The 21,543-nt window shown below is 36.7% G+C and overlaps 4 protein-coding genes across 7 annotated transcripts; 2 read left to right on the top strand and 2 right to left on the bottom strand.

Moving 5' to 3' along the window:
- Positions 1-483: 483 nt before the first annotated feature.
- On the bottom strand, positions 484-10,345 carry LOC143919038 (uncharacterized). 2 transcript variants are annotated; one of them, XM_077441216.1, is made up of 3 exons: positions 2,962-3,150; positions 2,464-2,846; positions 484-1,173 (listed from the first exon to the last, which is right to left on the bottom strand). In XM_077441216.1, the coding sequence occupies exon 3, from the start codon at positions 1,111-1,113 to the stop codon at positions 736-738; it is 378 nt and encodes a 125-aa protein (XP_077297342.1). In that variant the 5' UTR covers positions 1,114-1,173; positions 2,464-2,846; positions 2,962-3,150; the 3' UTR covers positions 484-735. The 2 variants fall into 2 exon arrangements, with proteins under 2 accessions (XP_077297342.1, XP_077297341.1); XM_077441215.1 differs by lacking the exons at positions 2,464-2,846; positions 2,962-3,150 and adding an exon at positions 8,704-10,345 and having other exon boundaries at positions 490-1,543.
- On the top strand, positions 4,089-7,506 carry Ostgamma (oligosaccharide transferase gamma subunit). The gene is made up of 6 exons (XM_077441210.1): positions 4,089-4,301; positions 5,430-5,720; positions 5,802-5,942; positions 6,016-6,307; positions 6,856-7,072; positions 7,169-7,506. Exons 1-6 carry the CDS (start codon positions 4,200-4,202, stop codon positions 7,182-7,184), a joined length of 1,059 nt encoding a protein of 352 aa, XP_077297336.1. The 5' UTR covers positions 4,089-4,199; the 3' UTR covers positions 7,185-7,506.
- LOC143919037 (polyprenal reductase) lies at positions 10,287-14,481 on the bottom strand. 3 transcript variants are annotated; one of them, XM_077441212.1, is made up of 5 exons: positions 14,216-14,334; positions 13,660-14,124; positions 12,233-12,430; positions 11,857-12,161; positions 10,287-11,027 (listed from the first exon to the last, which is right to left on the bottom strand). In XM_077441212.1, the coding sequence occupies exons 2-5, from the start codon at positions 13,988-13,990 to the stop codon at positions 10,935-10,937; spliced, it is 927 nt and encodes a 308-aa protein (XP_077297338.1). In that variant the 5' UTR covers positions 13,991-14,124; positions 14,216-14,334; the 3' UTR covers positions 10,287-10,934. The 3 variants fall into 3 exon arrangements, with proteins under 3 accessions (XP_077297338.1, XP_077297339.1, XP_077297337.1); XM_077441213.1 differs by having other exon boundaries at positions 14,228-14,312; XM_077441211.1 differs by having other exon boundaries at positions 13,660-14,481.
- A 1,247-nt stretch (positions 14,482-15,728) lies between these two features.
- On the top strand, positions 15,729-20,521 carry LOC143919035 (uncharacterized). The gene is made up of 6 exons (XM_077441209.1): positions 15,729-15,986; positions 16,084-16,247; positions 16,321-16,448; positions 16,570-19,015; positions 19,095-19,280; positions 19,358-20,521. The coding sequence occupies exons 1-6, from the start codon at positions 15,950-15,952 to the stop codon at positions 19,598-19,600; spliced, it is 3,204 nt and encodes a 1,067-aa protein (XP_077297335.1). The 5' UTR covers positions 15,729-15,949; the 3' UTR covers positions 19,601-20,521.
- The last annotated feature ends 1,022 nt before the right edge of the window (positions 20,522-21,543 follow it).

Raw genomic sequence — 21,543 nt, 5'->3', positions numbered from 1 at the left:
CGAACGCGTAGTATGAACATTTCTCGAAAACAGACATGGATAACAAATATTTAAATATAGATTTCTTTATCGACTAAATATAGAAAACACCTGCTATTTGGGACATCGAATGTCCTGAATATAGAAACAACGATAGAAAAGCCACGCATAAGCTATCATCTCGACTTTTCCCAATTCCCAAGTGACGAATGTTTTTTGAATTGCGTTCCAAAAACGCTGTGCAAATCCCTCAGTGTGTACGCTACCGATGAGCTCAACGCAGTGCTAAGCGCTAAAGTTCTAAAGCTAGTACGAATGGTCATATTATACGGTAATAAGATTATTACGCACATCGCGATCGCCCAAAAGATTATTTTTGCCATGAAAATCGCGATTTGTAAATGGTTCAATGTTGTTCATCGAGACCACCACATCTCCCTATAATGCATAGAAAAGATTTCATACACTTTATGGGGGATGAACGAATGCGACGACTGGCATGTTAATGCACGTGTTTATTATATGACAGCTGAAGACAGAGTGAGTAGCGGCTCTCCGAACCCAGCCGGGGTGGTCCCCACTCGCAGGAAGGCAACCAAACTCGACCATGTCGTATAAGCGAGCCGCCACATCACTCCCCCCCCAGCATCAGCGATACCAAAATTACAAAGAAACAAATTTTACAAAAGAAAAAAATTATTGTTACACAAAGAGAAAAAATTATTACGTGGGGAGAAAAAAAATTGTTGACGTGGGTCATCCGCTGTGTACATAGGTGTACCGCCCTGAATGGTCGGTAGATTCGAGGGCGGTGACGTCGCGAGCAGGACGGTGGGTGGTCCGATGGTCGCGCCGATGCGATGCGATGCTGCGGCGGCGCCGCTCTTCCGAGGCTGATGTCGGTTGGTGGGGCGGCGGGGGCGGCAGGGGCATCGATGTGGTTGATGATACTCCGAGCTGGACTGTGAGTCGTTGTGGCTCGTGGAGGTGTTGTAGCGCTACCGCCCGTCTCGGCGTGACGACGCTCGTGGGGACGGACGGGGCCTTGATGATGATGATGATGATGGTGCTGAGGTGGTTTGTGATGAATCTTGTGGTGCTGGATGACCGTTCTATGTGTAGTGGATCGCGCATGACTCCACATCCAGCTGTCAAGATCGTCGTCTCATTCGCTCCCCCATTTTTTAAAAGCACCTGTCGTCGACGTTGTGGCTGGACTCCAGTCGATAGGTAGGTAGGTAGGTAGCCGTGTCTGCTCGTTTATTGTCACCCGCGGGCCGCGACGCGTGTTGATGGCGATGGGGGCGCGGCGGGTAGCTTCCTGCCCGGCTCGGCGAGGCAGGGATGAGCGGCATGTTGAAATTGATCGAGGCTGCGTGGCTCGATGTCGGGGGTCACCAGTATGGGGGATGAACGAATGCGACGACTGGCATGTTAATGCACGTGTTTATTATATGACAGCTGAAGACAGAGTGAGTAGCGGCTCTCCGAACCCAGCCGGGTTGGTCCCCACTCGCAGGAAGGCAACCAAACTCGACCATGTCGTATAAGCGAGCCGCCACAACTTATTGTCAATAAGTAAAGCCCGGACCCTGAGGGGGCTGTATATTGTTCAAATGTTGTAAATGCATTGTTAAAGGTTTGCCGAACCTTTTTTGCAAAGGATTTACAACAATTTAACAATAAACGGCACGCTTCCGGTCCTACCTCTATCAATAAGTTATCGAAGACTTAAAGAAAAAAAAATGATAACATAATTGTATATTTATTTATACATACACGGCCGCGAGGACTATTAAACATGAACACAATAGAACATTAATATTAATATAAGAATAGAAAAATAGGAGTTTTAAACAATGAAGATACCCGAAATGAAATGAAAACAATAAAATAAAATGCCTTTTAGCCTTTGAGCATATTAGAGAAATTATAATGTTACAATTTTTTAAAATTTTGATAACTAATATTAAATAGATCAAATTGGCTAACGTCGTTTCCCGGCTTATGAAGCCTGGGTAACGTTGAATTTTTGTTAAAATTTGTAGCATAATTTTGGATGTGGAATAAATCGTTTCATCTGGTAAATCTCCCCGGTGTATTTATTTATTTATTTATTTATTTTATTAATTGAAAAATCAACAGACAGGATGTACAGAGATAGGTATAAAAAAAAACAAAAAGTAAATAAATAATATATGTAACATCCGAGTCCAATAATAGATTTTTACAAAAATGAAAAAGATAAATATAAGGAAAACAAATTAAAAAGTAAAGAATAAAGGCATGACAAAATATGTAGTACATTGCATAATTAAACTATAGTATTAAAATATTTGGAAAAGGTTATAAGATAGAATATAAGAAGAAATTGAAATTTACAAATATAAAAAACAAATGAAAAAGGTAAATACAAAATAAACAAATGAAAAGGAAAAGAATGAAAGCTATAATATGATTAAATAGCACATTACATAACTAAACTTATGGGAACTAGTCTTATTGTGAAGGTCTTCTTCACCACCAGTCCGCCATGTATTGTAGACAGATTCGTCTGTGTTCGGTATTAATACAACTATATGTTTAATATGGTATTTATTTGGTAGTAAAACGTATACACAAGTATGGTTAATTGTTGGTAAAAGTATGTCGTTCAGCGGTCTCTGGATATGGTAGAGTGTCGCTGGCTCGGCATTCAGCTATGTTCAGAAGGTCTCTGGATGCGGCAGTGTGTTGCTGGCTCGTTGTTCGGCTATGTTCGGAAGGTCTCTGGATACGGCAGTGTGTTGCTGGCTCGTCCGGCTGGTTGATCTTCCAAGTCCGCGTAGTGTAGTGGTGGCTGGTCAGGAGCTGTATGTCGACGCTTGCTGCTGTGGGTCGACTCTTGCTGCTGTGGGTCGACTCTTGCTGCTGTGGGTCGACTCTTGCTGCTGTGGGTCGACTCTTGCTGCTGTGGGTCGACTCTTGCTGCTGTGGGTCGACTCTTGCTGCTGTGGGTCGACTCTTGCTGCTGTGGGTCGACTGGGGTTGTTTGGGTTGTACCTCCTTTTATAGTGTTTCTGGAATCGCCTGACCGATGGTGGTGGTTTGTTGATGCGTAAGAAAGGAATGCACTTTTGTCGAGGCGTAGAATTTTCTGGAACGCTTGATGGAAGTGGTTATTGATGCGTACGAGCATTTAGTTGTTGATGCGTACAAGAGGAATTTGCTTTCGTCGAGGCGTAGTATTTTCTGGAATGCTTGATGGAAGTGGTCGTACGAGCATTTAGTTGTTGATGCGTACAAGAGGAATTTGCTTTCGTCGAGGCGTAGTATTTTCTGGAATGCTTGATGGAAGTGGTCGTACGAGCATTTAGTTGTTGATGCGTACAAGAGGAATTTGCTTTCGTCGAGGCGTAGTATTTTCTGGAATGCTTGATGAAAGTGGTCGTACGAGCTTTTAGTTGTTGATGCGTACAAGAGGAATTTGCTTTCGTCGAGGCGTAGTATTTTCTGGAATGCTTGATGCTGTTCCGCTCGATGTATTTTGTTGTTGCGGAATATTCTCGAAGGTTTCGATGACGATGACGACGACGAGATTCCTACAAACTAAAGTATAAAAATAATGGAAATATTGAAAAAATAGAATAGGAGAAAAAATGAATCAATCGGTCAAGATTCTCTTGATGTTAGACCTGAATTGATGTAGGGAAATACCAAACAGATCAACCTCATTCAGCTCTCCGTTAAACATACGATAAACGCGCTGCAGATAAAAATATTTTTGGGAATTAGTATTGAAAGGATCAAGTGAAAAGAGTGCAACGCGTCTAGAGTATCGAACTGAGATTCTGAAATTAACCTTATTCAGTAAATCAGAACAATCAAGAAAACCATTTATGAGCTTAAAGAAGAATATAGCATCAGAATGTCGTCGCCTGACAGAAAGATTGTTAAAAGAAAGGATTTTTAAAATGTCGGAAACATTTTTTTTAAATGATTCCGACATTGGATTTTTAAATGTATAAAAATTTATGAGGTCCACTAATTCACTACAGTCCATAATGCCGCTGAGAACACCAAACAGACATAATAGATCATTGATTATTCTCCTGTCACAACGTTTGATCATATGGCCGTATAGTTTTGTATTTGGGGCATCCAGTGCGTGGCAGGGCGGCCGGCCGGTGACAACTGTCAAGTGCATCGGTTTACGTTTTGCGGTTTTGTCGTAAGTCAAAATGCGCGGCCGACTATGCGTGTGGATTGCAAGCGTGGCTTTTCTGATGGCAGCAGCCACTCTGTTCGCCACTCCGACCTATGCACAGGCCAGAGTCAAGACGGTAATTATTTTTGCAGAGACCTCATTTTTTGTTCAATCGTAAATTAACCACGTACGTGTATGTATCGGGCTATGAACCATAGGCTAAATGACAGCACATTTGGTTATAACACCACGGGTAACGACTATACTTATTGACCGTCAATTGAATAACTGCCGTGTGCTATATTATCTCAATCGAATCATTTTGATTGACAGGGAATTGGATGTAGCTATTCTTAATGGAACCAAACTGAATGATTATTTTTTTCTGTATATCTACATCTTGATGAATCCTTTGTACTGTATTAAAGTGCATATAAAATGGAACAGCAATAACAAAATACATACTAGTGTCTACTACCATTACATTTTATTTTGTACAAAAAAAATTTATGGAGTTAAATATTTTGAAAAAATTTCTGATTGAATAATTGATTAAAAAATAAATTTACTTTAGTTTTAAATATTTTTTTCAAATCGCTTTTTTTCGGTTCAAAACTTGGTACTTGTCCATTAACCCTTTGCCTCTGGCAATAAACATAGTGAACAAGCCCTGTACGCGGCACCTTTTTCGCGAATTTGGCAATCGAGTTTTCGACCTTAAATACAGATTTTAATATTTACTCAAATAACCAGATATGTTAATTAACACATAAAGTATTATTTTAAACAATAAAATACATAATATATCTCGTAGTTTTGGCTTAATTGTCAAATAATCATTCTTCATACAATTGGGACGTATCGTCGCCATTGTTCAACAGACGTGACGTCACATAAACGAGGTTTCAGTATGGTTCCACAAAAAACTAATTTTGACTGGTATATATTCATTTTAAGCAAATTGAATAGATGACATTCAACTCTCAGTAATATATTCAACCAATTTTGAACCTTAAAACAGTTGAAATAGGCGCATATAAGGCTCAAAATCCCGTGCAAAGTTCAGAAATTCAATGGAAGACAGCCGCGCTACAGACTTGTCGCCCAAAGCTTCCATAGAAGACGGCCGCGGGCAAACCGTTAAATTAACACAAAATTTTGTGCAACGAATTCTTTACCAGCTGATACTATTACAACAGACGAGTACCGAAACTTATATCTGATGATTGATACTGATTAATTGAGAGTTTGTTTTATTTTTCAGCCATCCAGTGTTGAAACCAAAGTACAACAGTTGACTGAATTGGCTAGCAAGAAGCCAATAATCAGATTCAACGGTAACAAATTTCGCGACTATGTGAAATCAGCGCCAAGAAATTACTCAGTGGTCGTAATCTTCACAGCGATGGCACCGAGCAGACAATGCTCAATTTGTCGACACGTGCACGACGAATTCACAATCGTTGCGAATTCATTCCGATACTCTCAAGCGTACTCCAATCAGCTGTTCTTCGCAATGGTCGATTTCGATGAAGGCTCTGACATCTTCCAAGCGGTGAGTTCATAATTTTTAATGGATTTAATCGATATCATGTAACTCATTTGTTATTGTGTTGTTTGTTTTTTTTTAATATAGCTTCGTTTAAATACGGCACCCGTAATAATGCACTTCCCGTCTAAAGGAAAGCCAAAACCGACCGATACAATTGACTTCCAAAGGGTTGGAGTTTCAGCTGAAGCCATCGCTAAATGGATTCAAGAACGCACTGACATTCAAGTAATGATTCATATCAAAATTTCGACGTCTCGTAATAAATGTGTAAACTTTCAATTGTAAATTTTATTTGCAGATACGTGTATTTAGACCACCCAACTATTCAGGGACTGTAGCTGTCGTCATGCTTATATTGCTCTGTGGAGGGTTCTTCTATTTGCGCAGAAACAATCTAGACTTTTTGTACAATAAGCAAATGTGGGCGGTCGGAGCAATAGTTTTCTGCTTCATCATGGTATCAGGTCAGATGTGGAACCAGATTAGGGGACCTCCGTTTGTTCACAGGGCTCAAAATGGAGGTGTCTCTTACATACACGGTTCTTCGCAAGGACAATTCGTATTGGAGACCTATATAATAATGGGACTGAGTATCCTTTTTCAAAATAAATATGCCTATAAGCAACGTTTTTACTTTATCTATGTACGTAGTAACAATAGATAAAGTTTTGTGATCATGCGAAAATTCGAACTCGAGATTTTGACTGATTCGAACTCAGAATCGATCACTGATCACGTTTTCATGATATAGAAAAATTGTGCGTGTGTGTCTGTGTATTTTGGGGATTTTTCGAACACCGTTAGTCCTATCGAACTGAAACTTAGTATCAGTTACCGAAATTCTTATCGACACAACGTAAATTTTTTTCAAATATTTAAGTTGACCGGAAATGGTATCCTCTTTTTTTTAAGTTTTTGAATTCAATTATCTCCTACATCAATTTGTATGGAAAATGCTCTCATAACTGGTATGTGTGAACGTGTATATAAGTTTAATTATCGAATATTTTGTGACCTTATATTCTTCAAATACATAGATAATGTCATGGGTTGGTCACATCCGAATTTTTTTGATTAAGTAATGGAATTTTATGATATTGCTGTACTTTTGTGTTTTTCCTTAACTGCTTTAAAACAGATGCCGCCATTGTAGGAGGAATGATATTATTAGCTGAATCTGGAGGTGGGTTTAAAGTTGAAGGAAGCCCTGCTCCAGTGAAGGAAAAGAATGCTGGCTCAAATGTTGACTATCGTAAAAGGCGTTTGTTAGCATTCTTTGGCTTAGCCTTAGTTTGCATTTTCTTTTCTCTTCTTCTATCTGTTTTTAGAACAAAAGCCCAAGGCTACCCATACAGGTAAATAAAAAAATGATATTTTTATTATTTGACATATACATATATGTATATGTATGCATGATTTTACTAAAAATGTTTATTTTATCATTGTTTTAGTTTCCTATTCAAATAAAGGATCACAAATCTCGATAATATAACACCAAAGAGTCAAGAGTGCACATACATGAAGTATTGAATAACGTCTTAGTGTTGTTTTTCAATATTTGTACTTAAATGTAATAAAAGTTCAAAACACATGTTGTTTTTTTTTTTTAATGAAAACGTCAATTCAATCCAACAGCATAATTAATAGATTCTTAAACCTCTATTCAATGATAATAATTTGAATTATTAAATGACTATTTGAACACCAAATTTAATAATGCTTTGCATATGTTTATTTATATGAGTATTCACTCCTGTTCGTTCATAAATATACTAGTTTGTTCAAACACAAACTATTGGTTTTAGTTTAAGCGCCAACATTCAAAAGCTATCTACAAATAGCACACATTTTTCCATCCCTAACACAACAACGTTGCTATAATTCCCGTTCCCGCTAGTATTTAAAATATAGTAACTCAGGGTAAGCACACATATGTATATATGTAGTACATACATAGAGAATAGGACAAACGATTGAGAATATTTGAACTTATACCTAATAGTTTGTGCATGAACAAACTTGTTTTTTGGTCAATTTGTTCTTTTGGGTGCTCTTAAAACTGACCAGGTGGGTTCGTTCATGAACAAACTAGCAGGACCGCGCCTAGGAGTTCGGCCGTTTTTTTTCAAGATTTCAAAGCCTTTATTGCTGATATTCAGCGTATCCTGATGACACATAGGCCTCCTCCAGACCTTTCCATATTCCTCTCTCTCTTGCCATAAATAAATCCTTGTCCATAAAGGGCCTGCAGCTTGTTTCATGTCATCTGACCATCTTTTTCTTTTTGCTTTATAGCGTGGGATCCATTCTGTTATTGCTCTTGACCATTTGTAGGGATATAGCACGACTTGTACCATACGAAACTAGGTCGATGATATCACCTATTTCCCTCATCGAACTTAATCTGTACAAATGACATCATCGTGTCCTGTTCTCGTACACGAAAGTCAGCCGTGGCCGAAATACTTCGTCCAGCTTACCCATAAAGGCGATTCGACTCGCTCCAGATATGCAATCACGAGTACACGGGAAATCCCAAGGAGCTACGCAACTACGCATCAAACATAGAACACAAAGGAAGACCTCCACCCCGTTGGAATCTTCCAGAACGTGATCTCACCAGCATAGCTACACGTTGCTCAAGCAACACCTTTATAAACCAGCGCATCGTCCCCAGATGCCAGTGAGCTTCAGGAACTCGACCTGGCTCGTTCCAGCGAATCCCCTACCTACTTCGCTGTACATACCTGTATTAATCGAGTAATAAAGATCCTCTTCAAAATACAACTGAATTTCCATAGGCCGGGAAACGGTTCAAACCTTTAACCCGCCCCATACATTTATCTTTCTTTTCTCTGATCATGTGAGCGGTCCATCTCCATTTTCATTTTTTGGTTTTTATGCTAATATCTTCCACTTTTGTAATTTTTCTTAGATCTGCTCTTTTCTTGTTTTATGGTGTATCCTAGCATACTTATTTCCATACTCCTCTGGCATGTTATAAGTTTCTGGAAGTTTTTTTGAGTGGTAGCCCAAGTTTGACATCCATAGATCATGATTGGAAGTATGCAGGTGTTGAATATTTTTCTTTTGATTGCATTTGCATGTTGTTTGCCCTTCATTATGTCTTTCAAGGACCAGAATCTTTTCCACGCGTTAGTGATCCTCTTTTATATCTCTGCTTCCATATGGTCATTGAATGACATAATCTGCCCGGGGTATACATAGAATACTCCACATACTCGATAGGCTCACTGTCTACCTTGATGATACTCTTGGCTTGGTTTGTCATACCCTTTGTTTTTGTTTTGCTCAATGTAAACCCTACTTTTTACTCTTTATTGCAAGGAATTGTGGCATTACTTGTACGGTTTCTGAGTTGTCAGTAAAAAGTACAAAATCATCGGCAAATCAGAGATGATTCAAATTAGATCCGTTTATGTTAATGCCACATTTGCTCCAATCCATCTCTTTGAATATTTCTTCAAGCACTACTGAGAATAGTTTTGGTGAAAGTGGGTCTCGCTGTCTTTCACCTCTCTCTATTGGGAGTGTTTCTCCTAATGTTTCCATTTTCACTTGGGCTGAGCTATTTGTGTAGATATTTATAAATATAATTTCGTCTAATATATAATTTCGAAAGAGACTATATGTATGTGGGTTTAATGCAAACGATCGACAAGCCCCAGACAGACTGAACCACAGATTAACTGGATGACTGCTTTAAACGCAATTGTCGACTTCACGAATGATAGATTGCACATCAGATGACGAGTAACCTTTCGATGTGCACAGATGCAATTATTAAAATTGAGTTGGACCTTTCTGGCGAGTTTAATAAGGCAAAATTCGGAACTAAAGTATCAGAAGCACAGAACGTATACAGGGTAGGTATGTCGGTACTTCGAGTGGATTTCGCTTAGTGTAAGTGCGAGCAGTGCGCACGCATTAAGGTACACGTGTCGTTAATCTGTGGTTCAGTCTGTCTGGCGCTTATCGATCGTTTGCACCGCATCGTATGTATGTATATTTGTTTGGGTCGTAGATTTCTTGACGTTCAATGCAATAAAAAAACAAATATTCAAATAAATTTAATAAAATGTTGACTATTAGATTGGCCATGTTTAAGCGGTTTATATTACAAATACCGAGCGAAGCCGGGTAAAAACACTAGTAGAACATAAAAGACCCATCTCTATGCGGGCCGAAGCTATGTATGTACGAGTATACCTGCTATCCCGTTATTTCCCCGAATTATAGTTTGAGTATGTTACAAGTTGTAATATTTGCAATAGCAATCCACAAGTATACAACAAGACAACCTAAATGCATTTTAAAAACTACGATGTCTTGTTTCGTATTTTTTAAGGATTATAATTTTTTCGACTCATTTCTTTTGGCCCTTCAAACTAGTATGTTTATGAAAAAACAGCGTGCACACTTGGACTATAACTCATATACATATAGAATTTTTTCCTTTTCGTATTCATATTAAAAATTGACATGCACTATGTTTATCATATTTTGTGATTTCCGTTAGCATAGTCTTCAGGCGAGAAATAAAAAAGTAAAAAACAATTTAATTTAATCAAAGGAATATACATGCACCGGATATTAAATAAAGTCATAAAAAAATTAATTTATCTGAGTTACAAGTTTGCTTATCTCCATTATAAAATATTATCATTATGTACCAATATTTTGGGGTTTTTTTTTTCATTAAAAAATTGTTTTTTCCCAATTTCCATAAAAAATTGTTGAGTTGAGTATTACGTTACGTTTTGTTGTTTATTATAATCATTACATATTTATGTTAGTCATCAAAAATTCATGAATAATCTCTTCAACAAACAATAAATCAGATATTAGAAATTCTCATAGAACGACATAAAAAAATAAAAGTAAGTACTAAATGTGTTATGACAGATTTATCGAAAAATAACGAGTACAAATTTGTAACTACAGCTTATTGATCGGTCAAATTTATTTAATACTTCAGTACTATACTTAAAAATTGCAAATACTGCAAGGCTTTTGATTGGGATGTGTAGCATAATATCAAAAATACGAGTAAATTCGCTTCAGAACGATGTAGAAAAATATATTTTATCAAATTTAAAGTATGTAACAATATGATTAACAATAACACTTAAAAATAAATCGGAATATAAAACATTCCTTGTGCGTGTAGATAAAGCAATTTTGAAGAGTTTTGTACTAAAGTACGTATGGAATTAAAGCTTTCCTTTCTTTCGGTAAACTTGGGAACGTCTTTTGATACCACCAATGTGAAAGCAATGCAGTTTCAATCTAAACAAAAAAAAGAAAAAACATCAATTTAAAGCAATCGTATCTTATAATATATTTTATTTTTATTTTATTATACAACAACAATTAATCAAGCACACTCGTCTAACAGATTGCTCCAAAGCGACGAGTGTGCTAAAAAGATTAAGAAAGGACAAAAGGAAAAAATTACATGAAATTTTACAATTAAAAATACTTAAAGAAAAGATAAATAAATAAAACATGACATAGGAAAAAAAATTCTTAATAAATTCATAATTAAATTAACTAACTCAACCTTTCTAAATGGTCGCGACTTCCGTAACTTAGGAAGTGGTGCATTGAATGAAGAGAGATGTGACAAATTTCAATGGCACCATCCAGTGAATTTAAGAAATGGAGGCCACGAGGAATGGGAGAATAACTAAAAGCCACAGTTCTAGCCAGAGGAGTGTGAAAAAGGGGACGATGGCGGGGCCATATTACACTCTCTGGAGCATGAAGGCCCAACTCAGCCAGGATAGACGGACAGAAGATATAGCCTCTAAATATAGAAAACAAGAACTTGATGAGGGCAACACTCCTCCTGTGGTCAAGAGAAGTGTAGCCGACCATACCCATGACGAATTGTGAAGGAAATAAATATGGGTAAATCCCATATTGCTCCTTATAAAGCAGTCGGAGAAAGCGTCTTTGGATAAGTTCAAGTTTCATAGATAGAGATTTAGTGGAAGGATTCCAGATCATAGAGGCGTATTCCAAGATACTCCTAACTAGAGCATTGTACAGCGGGATTATGGTAGTGTCGAGAATTACGAAAGACAATATAATTGTATCTTATAAATAACATTACCTGATTACTCAGCACCCACATAACGATACAAAGCCACGACGCGTTCTTCGAAAGCAGCATCGTCAGCGACAGGTAAAGCACTATTTCGCAAAATTGATGTGGACACGAAACATAATCGAACCAGCCACCATATGGTAAAAAGTATTTTTCGCTGACGACTTTCCTAGAGCCATTATCTTTGCGTAGATTAGCCAAGATTTTATTGCTCTCGAACTGATTGTACCATGCGAAGAGGAAGATGTAAATGGTCGGAAGAGCCAATATCACAGATTGATTGTCGATGATATTATACTTGGAAGCATCGTCTGAAAAACAGAACACCATCAAATATTTACGATATATGTACAAAACGTTTCAAAATAAGACGTTGAATTACCGCCGATGCGGGTGAAGCCAGCTGAATGCGCCAATATAACGACAATGCAACCGAAATAATGGAAGTGTCCTATTAAGTAATGCGTGAAGAATATCTTGCTACTTTTAGCAAAGACCTGAATGAAAAACGTTTCGTAGAATCGTCTTATGCACTGCACCAGCATCAAGGTCAATGTGATAACTGTTGCTGATATACTAACTGAAAAGTAATGTAATTAGAATGTGTGACTATAGTTTTTATACAGCAAACCTTCCAGAATCCAACTCCAATACTAGAAAATATTTCAATCTTACAAAACATACCTTAAATCAAATTCATATTCAATACATTGTATATCAAAATTAACCAGACATCCCATATATGTACATACAACCATATGCAAACTCAATAAGCAGACACACACTTCTATATGCTGTTTCATTGTATAGTAAAGACCTTTCGGTTTCTATAATATGTCGAATGAGCTATTTTTAATTTTCAAAATTTGTAAACGATAGATTTGTGTATGTTAATGTTTCCCAAAAGTAAATGAAACATTAAAATAATAGAAAGGAACAAATTTTCATCCATTAGTCACAGATTACCTAAGCCCAATCTGATTTAGATCGTCGACTTTAGAAATTCTTTAGTTAATATTATGTATTAGATGTATTATGAGCATTTATAAGAATTGTAAATAGGTTTTTGAGCTCCGTTTCCTATTATGCTGTACATTAACATTAGAATAATATAATACTATGATTACTAACAAAATTAAATTAAAATTTTAAAATAGAAAATGATCAGTAGATCAGTATCTATTAAAATAGATATAAGATGTATTGTGAACATAATTTAGTAATAATAAAAAGCATATGAAAATCAACATAAAAAATCATCCATTAGTGAATTGGTAAACATGTTGTAAAAATGCTGAATATATAAAAATTTAAATATCAAATGTTCATTTATTTTTTAAAATACAGTTTATTACACAGAAACAAAGGAATCTGAAAATCGGCGCCATGACACTATAGACGGCCAATTACCACACACTGGATATTCCCTGGATGTTGAGTGATCACGCTTCTCCAACGACGGTGCACGAGGGGTTCATCAATAGCACACGCCTGGTGCACCGTCACTAGTGGAGTATGACCATATCTGGTGGAGTATGTCGACGATGTCTCTACGAAGATCCACAGCTCCATACATTTTTTAAAATTGCAATCGAGTCAAATAAATACAATTCCAAAACAATTGACAACAAAATCGCATTGTTGAAATACACACATACATACATATATGAAATAAAATATAATTGTTTCTTTATTAACTTGACAATTAAACATTTATTAATCTACCATATGTTTGATGGATTATTGATTTTCTATAAATAGACGAGTTTGGCTTTTGAAAGGCTTGAGTGATATTTGATGTGTACATACTTAACGGTTGTCTATTTTCACCACACCAAAAGTCTAGGAAGCTCACAAGCCACGAGGGCACGGTAATTTTGAAAATGTATAGTCTTAATGCAAGGAAGAGAGCGCCGGATGAAAGTAGCGTGGCAAGGACGTAGAAATGTTTGAAGTAGGACTTAGGTAGCTGGGATGAGCAGATGGCCTGAATGGGTTTTTTAGTCGAGCTGAATTTGCCGTAGCGAAAGCTCTGGGTGATTATATCGGGTAGACGATCCTCGATCAGATTTATCAAGAATCCGACTACGAAAGTCGCGAATGACATGCTTAAAAACAGGAACTGAATTAGAGACAACATGACCGAAGCAGATGTTAACTCAGACTGAAGGTGGGACAAAATGGTGGAGAAAGTGCGATCTGCGACTACTCAGTACTCTCTACTCCTACTCTCTCTTTCGGTTGCTATCCCACTCTCGCTCGCTCTGTACTTCACTGCGCAATGAATGAAATTATTGCGTGTATTAGCAAAAAATTCAAAAAAAAATCCCGAATTTACTTATGCAAAGAATTTATTCAAAATTACCGCATATCAGACCGATTTTTTGGTGATGAGCGCTAATCTCATTACAAGGTTTTTATTTGAACTTTACAACTGTCATCTGTCACCACTCGTCAGTAAGAAAGCTGCACCAAAGAGCGATCAATCCGACCCGTTCCTTCAGCATGGAAATAATGAGATCCTGCCAGCTTTATTTAATGAAGGGCGGGGTCGTCGCAATAGATAGGGTTGTATAATATATTTTTGAATCGTGCTATCTCTAATTGAGTCGTAAAAAAAGAGTGCGCATTATTATTTAATTTATTACCATTATGGCCTTCCTTGACATTGGGCCAATTTTTTGTTACGAACAAAAAATTATGTAAAATAAGATGCGACTGCGTTAAATTGAGGTTCAATGTTCCCTTCTCTTGGAAGAATTTAATTTCATATACATATACATACATACTTTTTACTTGATTTTTCACATTTAAATACATTATTCACGGTAATTGGATTATTAGTCACATTGCGTTGGTCACAAAGATAATTTTTGCTATGAAAACCGCGAATGCGGAATATTTGGCACTCGAGTTTTTGTTAGTATGGTAGTTATCGTTAGTATGATGGACTTTTCGGCTGCTAGATGTTCCATTATTTTTGTGTTCAATGATCACCGAACCATTATTCACAACGGATTTTGATTTGTATAAATATATTTTAGGTGTTCCTATTTTAATTTTGAATAATTGCACGATTGTTTCTTTTACGACTTATTTTACAATAAAAAAAAATTAAATCATTTAGATAGGTAAAAACATAGTTCGGTGATTACATTCTAAATATGATTCGCTACTAGGATAACCGCCGCTACGAAAATCACTCGCGTGGGTCTACTGGCGGGGTCTATGCGGGAATACTGCCTAAATATTGCTCAAAACTGCCCAAATCTTGTATAAAAATAAAATTTGTTGAGCAATATTTGAGCAGTACGGAAATTTTCCTGTGCGACGAATTTTCGTGCGACAGGAACCGCGCGAGTTATTTTCGTAGCGGCAGTTATCCTGATAGCGATTCAGATTTGGGATGTAACCCGTTTACCAAACATCAATCCTGAAAAATTATTTTATGATTCCTAAATATATTTTGTTTTGTTGAGTGGCTAGCTTTGAGAGAAATTTGTTAAACTCGTTTTTCCTACGAAACGAATTCTTAGAAATGAGAATAGGTAAACGGATTATTTCGCATATTGCAATCGCGTACATGACAATCGTTGCCACAAAAATCGCGAACACGGAATATTTGGCATTCGAATTTTCGTTCTGGGTTCGAGTTTTCATACAGATGTTCCGGGATCGAGATTTTGGTGATGTGCGCGAGATCGCTTTTTGCGAAATAATCACCGAATCATATTTATCGAATGATCGAGTAATGAAATATTTTAATAGCGATACCGAATTCAGCCCACTATACCATTCAGCTTTTGCATAGTAAGTTGATTTCTTGGTTTCTTTGTGAATTCCTCGATTGATTTAATTTTTTACAAGATTTTTCCGAGTGAAATCTAGGAGAGCCGAAACGCAAACGCAACGTGTTTGTGTCCGTCATGTTGTCAGCACGTTAAACGGTCGCGACTCGAAGGCGGGCAGTTGCGGTCGCGCACCAGCTGGTGCTGCTCTCATTCGTTGCACTCCATTATAATAATACAGCGTCTTCTGATACTTCGATCGGTTTCCAACCACCGCTTTCGTATACCCGGCATTGTTCTATATTTCCATAATGTTCTCCCGATCCAAGAGATTCGTCGAGCGTCCAGGTAAAATATCTAACTCCCCACATACATACATAAATCACTTTGTTAGAGACTGTGTAGTCATTTGATCACATTGTGGAAAATTCGCTTCTCGTTATAGTCGGTTGCGGTGCAGATGCTGCTTACAATCCTAAGGATATTGCCAAACCAGTCGGCGGCGTGATTCCAAAAGTTGACAGGTTTACAGAATTGAAGCATGCCAATTCCATTAAATCCGATACGGAGTCTGTCTACAGCGATAAGTCGTCGCAAATTTTCCGTACGGTGAGTTGCATAATCTCAACTAAATTGCGCTTTCAATCTGACTATAATTAATTTTCTCATATGCATATTCCAGCCGAAAGCCGTTAGACGTTTAATAGTCAATTCTATCCGGAAGAAAGATCACAGAGAAGATGATTCTACGCAGGGACTGTCGGAAGCATTAATGAAAGAATATTTAGATGCTAAAAATGTTGAAATTAGGTATACTATGTACTAATAGAATAATTTATTGATACTGGAATCGGCACTTAAGACTATCCATTGTGCAATGTATTCAATTAGTATTTAATTTATTATACTATTTTTGTGTATTCTTTTATAGGAATAAAAATGAAACTATTACTGAATACGAAAATCAAATGAGGGAACTGCGTGAAAAGATCGGGTTCTTATATAGAGAGCTCCGAAAGTTATCAAAATGCTGTCATGATATATCTGGGAACGATGTCGATGTGAGTCAAATAAATGTATCCGAACTCAGTGAGCATGTTCAACAATGTCTTTTTGATGAGTCGTGTGACTCCTGTCGGAGTGCAACGTCACTCGTCGAAAGGTTTGAAGCTATCAAAGCTGAAAATCAAATGTTGCACGATGAGATCGATCTGTTGAAATCCTTAGAGACCAGGTTGATTGATTTGGAAGTGGAGTTTAAAGTCTTGAAGGAAGAACACGATCTAGTCGAGACTATTTTGACTGAGTTTGAGGCTAAATGTAGTAATGATGTGGATAATGATTGTATGAAAAAGTCCGTTTTGGCTAAAGTAAATTTTATAATTGAGGAGTTTGTCAAAAAACGCAAAGATGTATCGATTCTGAAATTGGCTTTGGCTCATTTGGAATGCGAACTGGGCTCACTTCTAAATATCAATGTTGACAATGCCGAAATCGTACATGTTGATCTCCAAAATGATAATGTTAAACTGTTCGAATTTAAAAATGTTGAACTAGGCAATGCCGAAGAAGGACTGAGTATTGATTTTGTCGTTTCGAATGTAATCCGATCCCATAAAACCATCATTAAGCAATTGAACCAACAATTGGAAGAACAAGTGTCGCAAATTCAATTGTTGATAAAGAATATAGTGATGATTCAAAGTCATCATACTCTCGCTCTCGACGCTAATGAAAGCATTCGGCATGAATATAAAGTAGAAATTGACGCTTTGCGGGCAAAGCACAATGAAGAGATAGCTTTGATGGAAAAACAACACAATGATCATCTCGAGGCTGAAAGGAATAAATATTCCGAAAAGATACAAGAGGGTGAAAAGAGTCATCGTCTAGAAATGGCGCGTAAAGAAAGGGATTGTTCGTTAAAAATCAATCAAATCGAAGAGACGTCTGCTGAAAAGTTAAAGTTATGCGAAATACAATTCGAAGAACGCTATGATGAATTGCAATCGTACGCCGATTCTCAAATACACAAAGAGAAAGAATTAACACAGAAGGAATTGGAAGAGTGTCAAAAACATGCTGTGAGCCAATCGATGTATTATATGCATCAGACTACGGAATGGAAGAAGTTGATTGAGGCTAGTGATCAAAACGCTAAACATTATTCAGATGAGGCTCAGGCCCTTCGCATACACTATGATGAAAAACAATGCTGTTTAGAAAAGACCGAGACCCAACTCAAAGAAGTTGAACGCCGGGCAGAGGATCAGAAATCGGCTTATGAAAAACGAATCGGCGAACTTCAAAGAGAAATCGATAGAATCAACAATGACAAAATGAAGTTTGCCGTCACCTTGGAAACCACACGACAAGCCGTTGAAGTTTTAAGCGCAAGATTGAGAAATTCTGACGACGACGTAGACAAATTCAAAACCAAACTAGACGATGCCGTCTCATTAAATGCTAAATACGAAACAGAAATTTCCAAATTGAAAGAAGAGTTCAAAAATTTCAAGAAGGAATACAACGATCTGCTGACATGCATAGTCGAGTCTAAAGCCGCATTGGATAAAAACCACCAATCCATACTGAAAGAGAATTCCGATCTCATCGAGTCGCTGTCTCTCTTAGAATTGGACATGACCGCAAATATAAACACATTGAAGATAGACCTGTGCTATGATATCGAGCAATTCAAAGAACATTCTCAGCGAACAATCGATCAGCTGCAATTCAAAGTCGATGAAGAGCACTCGAAGTATTTGAATATGAAAGCACAATGTGACACCGCTTTTGAAAAGATCGGCGATTGCCAACAGCTGCTTTCTATAGCTGAAGTTCAAATGGAGAACAAAGATCAAGAATTGAACGAATTGAGCACTGAAAATGTCCGCTTGTCTGGAACTCTAATGGCTTTGGAGCAAGAGAAAAACGAACTCAAACTATTGCTAGGCGAGTTTGTGAAATTGTCAAAGGAAAAAGACCGCAAGTTGCACCATCACCTTAAAAAGATAGAAGAACACGAAATGACCATAGCCAATTATGAAGACAATATAAGGAAATTGAATCAACTATTAGAAGCTACCGAATTCATCGTCAAAGAGGCAGATAACGATATCAACAATTATAAAGATGATATTGAAAAGCTTACAGCCGATCTGGACGCTTTGCATGCTAAGCATTCTGAGGAATTGACAGGACGTGATGAATCTTTGAAAGTGTTGCGAAATGAAAACGACGCCATTAGACAGAAATGCCAATTATTAGATACTAAAATCTCCGAAATAAATCATGAAGATCACCAGGAGCTGGTGAAAGAATTGCGCGACTGTTTGAAACAGAAAGATGAAGAGATAAACAGATTAAATACACGGGTATTGTGAACTTTTTACACAACCAATTTATTTATGTATTGGATTATGTTGTATAATTGAATGTTTTTAAAATTTTCAGCTAAGCGATGCCGAAATACACTTGGCAACTTGTGATTTAGAAACGGTTCGAAAGCATTGTAAAAACCTGGAAATGGATTTGGAGGAAATGACCGATAAGTATACAAATCTTTTGGGTCATCAGAATAACAAGCAGAAAATTAAACACGTCATCGATTTAAAGATGCAAAATAATACACTGAAAGAAGTTTGTTTTTTTTATTTCTTTTGGTTTATTATGCAAAAATTTATATTCGTATTTATTATATGCTTTGATTATTGTAGGAAAACGAGAAGTTAACTTTCACGGTCGAAAAGCACATTTCTTTAATTGAAAAATTGAAGAAAGAATTGGCCGAAGCCAATAAAATACATTCGCCGCTGGCACACAGGAAGCAGTTCATGCTGGTGTCTTCTTCAGGCAAAGAAAATATCGCAGCTCGGTTCTCGCAGTCACCGAACAGACTCGGAAGTCCAAAATCGAACTCAGAACGAGCCCTCACACCTCTCAAGGACTCCAATCGTTAATAGTTTTAAATATCAGTACAAAATTCATAGACTGATCGTTTTCTAGTACTTAAACACTTCAAATGGAAAAAAAATACTATAGCTTTATATATAATGTCAATTTAGTATAATTTTCATAATTTTTTCTCTAATTATGATATATTAATTAATGTAATCCTATTGTTTGATATAAATTTGTATGAAAAATCTATATACAGCCTAACAGGGCCAGATTTAAGCGTTATTTGAGTTTGTAGCTTCAATGTAAACAAATTTATGTATGAATCTGTATTTTTTATCCTTTGAAATTATCTAAAATCTCCATAAATGATATTCTTAATAAAAATTTAGTGGCATAATTTAATATCAAACAAATTTATGAGGCCCAAAGCTAGGCTTACTTAGCTTATAGTTACGACTTAAATATTTCCATCCAACATTATGTGTATTCCCATGTTATTTTATAAAACCACATATATGAGGGTAGGTCATCATAAGTCGGAGATAAATTGTTATACACATTCGGCAGCTAAAAACCCCGATTGATTTAGATATTAAAGGCACTTCTGAAAAGCTGTTTTTTTTATATACATATTCTTGCTTTTTAGTGAGTAATTTGATTCAGTAATTTTTGTTTATATTTATTTTATGATAGTTAAATTATTTTTATCTCGATTTAGTGTTACTTAAATAAATAATCCTACTATACTTATTTATTGATTGAAATATTTGCATGTGATCTGCCAAATGTTCATTACAAACATTGCATTTGTTTGCCAAAGTTATACCATTTAAGTGTCTTGCTCACTCTTGACTCTGACTCTTGTGTGACCCGTCAGATAAAAGTCAGGTCGAGATCGGCAATTAAGTTATTTATTTCAACTGCGTACAGTACAAAATTATTTTAAATAACGTTTTATCATTTTTTTTATTTGAATGTTTGATGCTTTGGATATTCCTTGTTGTTTTATTTATGTCATTTTAATATATATTAAATTATTTTTACAAATTAATATTTCATTTATTTATTTTTATATTTACCCTGGTGTCATTACAGGTTTTCCCCAAGGCGATACCTATGGCCAGAAGTTGTACATACTAGGGCTGTGGAGTCGAAGTCGTAAAACATCAACCGACTCCTTTTTTTTATTTTAAAATTAATAGTATTACAGTATGCAACTAGTCTCCGATTTTATTAAAGAAAGAGTCTAGGTCGGTAAGTTTCGAACCGGTTCCACAGCACTGTTTTCAGCTAAGTGGTCATGGGTTCATTCCCTGGCTCAGTGTGAATCTAGACCTTGGATATGTGAATCAATATACATAGGTCGATCGTTTCTTATCAGAATTCACCAATTTATCTGATTTCATTGAAACGGTTCCAATGAATTGGCAACCTTTCCCATTTCTGGCAAAAATTCAAGTTTATAGCATCTTAAATTTGCTGATATATAAAATGTTTATCAAATTTGTTCATATATATCTATGATGCTCTAAAAATCTGCTCTCGAATTTCACTGAATTGTATTTACTATGTACATATATAATACTAATAATACTTATTTCAAAATTGCAATTTTTCCGGCCAGAAAGGCGCATTGTAGTAAACTACATAGGTAAACCTATGAGGCCTTCCTGGTATATATATACATACATATTGTTGCGTAGGGGTGGGTGGAGGATCCAAGTAAAAGGCCAAAGTCGTTTCACAGCATTTATTGGTTATTAAGGAGATACACGCACTGGCAGTGCTCCGTCCAGAATATCTTGATATCGCCTAAGTACCGCCTTATAACGGATAGGTCGCTCAGGGCATCTTCGACGTCCTGTTTGTTTACCTATTGTTATGGTCACGTACTAGATGTGCCACGGAAGTCAGTCCCACGCTATCGCTGTGGGTTCTGAGAACTCTACCGGAATGCGACCGAGTTACCGCTACCCCCACTAAGTGCATTCGGGGGTATCTC

The sequence above is a fragment of the Arctopsyche grandis genome, chromosome 11 (assembly GCF_051622035.1).
Source record: "Arctopsyche grandis isolate Sample6627 chromosome 11, ASM5162203v2, whole genome shotgun sequence".
NCBI classification, from domain to species: Eukaryota; Metazoa; Arthropoda; class Insecta; order Trichoptera; family Hydropsychidae; genus Arctopsyche; species Arctopsyche grandis.
This window is presented reverse-complemented; position numbering and strand designations above follow the sequence as displayed.

What these genes read in the sequence shown, in the direction of transcription:
- LOC143919038 (XM_077441215.1), bottom strand. Translation starts at nt 1,113, where the DNA reads ATGCGCGATCCACTACACATAGAACGGTCATCCAGCACCACAAGATTC.
- Ostgamma (XM_077441210.1), top strand. Translation starts at nt 4,200, where the DNA reads ATGCGCGGCCGACTATGCGTGTGGATTGCAAGCGTGGCTTTTCTGATG. An exon ending in CACAGGCCAGAGTCAAGACG is followed by an intron (nt 4,302 to 5,429) that starts GTAATTATTTTT and finishes TTTATTTTTCAG; the next exon opens with CCATCCAGTGTTGAAACCAA. An exon ending in CTATATAATAATGGGACTGA is followed by an intron (nt 6,308 to 6,855) that starts GTATCCTTTTTC and finishes GCTTTAAAACAG; the next exon opens with ATGCCGCCATTGTAGGAGGA.
- LOC143919037 (XM_077441211.1), bottom strand. Translation starts at nt 13,990, where the DNA reads ATGTTGTCTCTAATTCAGTTCCTGTTTTTAAGCATGTCATTCGCGACT. An exon ending in TGAAAATAGACAACCGTTAA is followed by an intron (nt 12,431 to 13,659) that starts GTATGTACACAT and finishes ATTACTTTTCAG; the next exon opens with TTAGTATATCAGCAACAGTT. An exon ending in TGGCTTCACCCGCATCGGCG is followed by an intron (nt 12,162 to 12,232) that starts GTAATTCAACGT and finishes TCTGTTTTTCAG; the next exon opens with ACGATGCTTCCAAGTATAAT.
- LOC143919035 (XM_077441209.1), top strand. Translation starts at nt 15,950, where the DNA reads ATGTTCTCCCGATCCAAGAGATTCGTCGAGCGTCCAG. An exon ending in GAGATTCGTCGAGCGTCCAG is followed by an intron (nt 15,987 to 16,083) that starts GTAAAATATCTA and finishes TTCTCGTTATAG; the next exon opens with TCGGTTGCGGTGCAGATGCT. An exon ending in AAAATAATACACTGAAAGAA is followed by an intron (nt 19,281 to 19,357) that starts GTTTGTTTTTTT and finishes TGATTATTGTAG; the next exon opens with GAAAACGAGAAGTTAACTTT.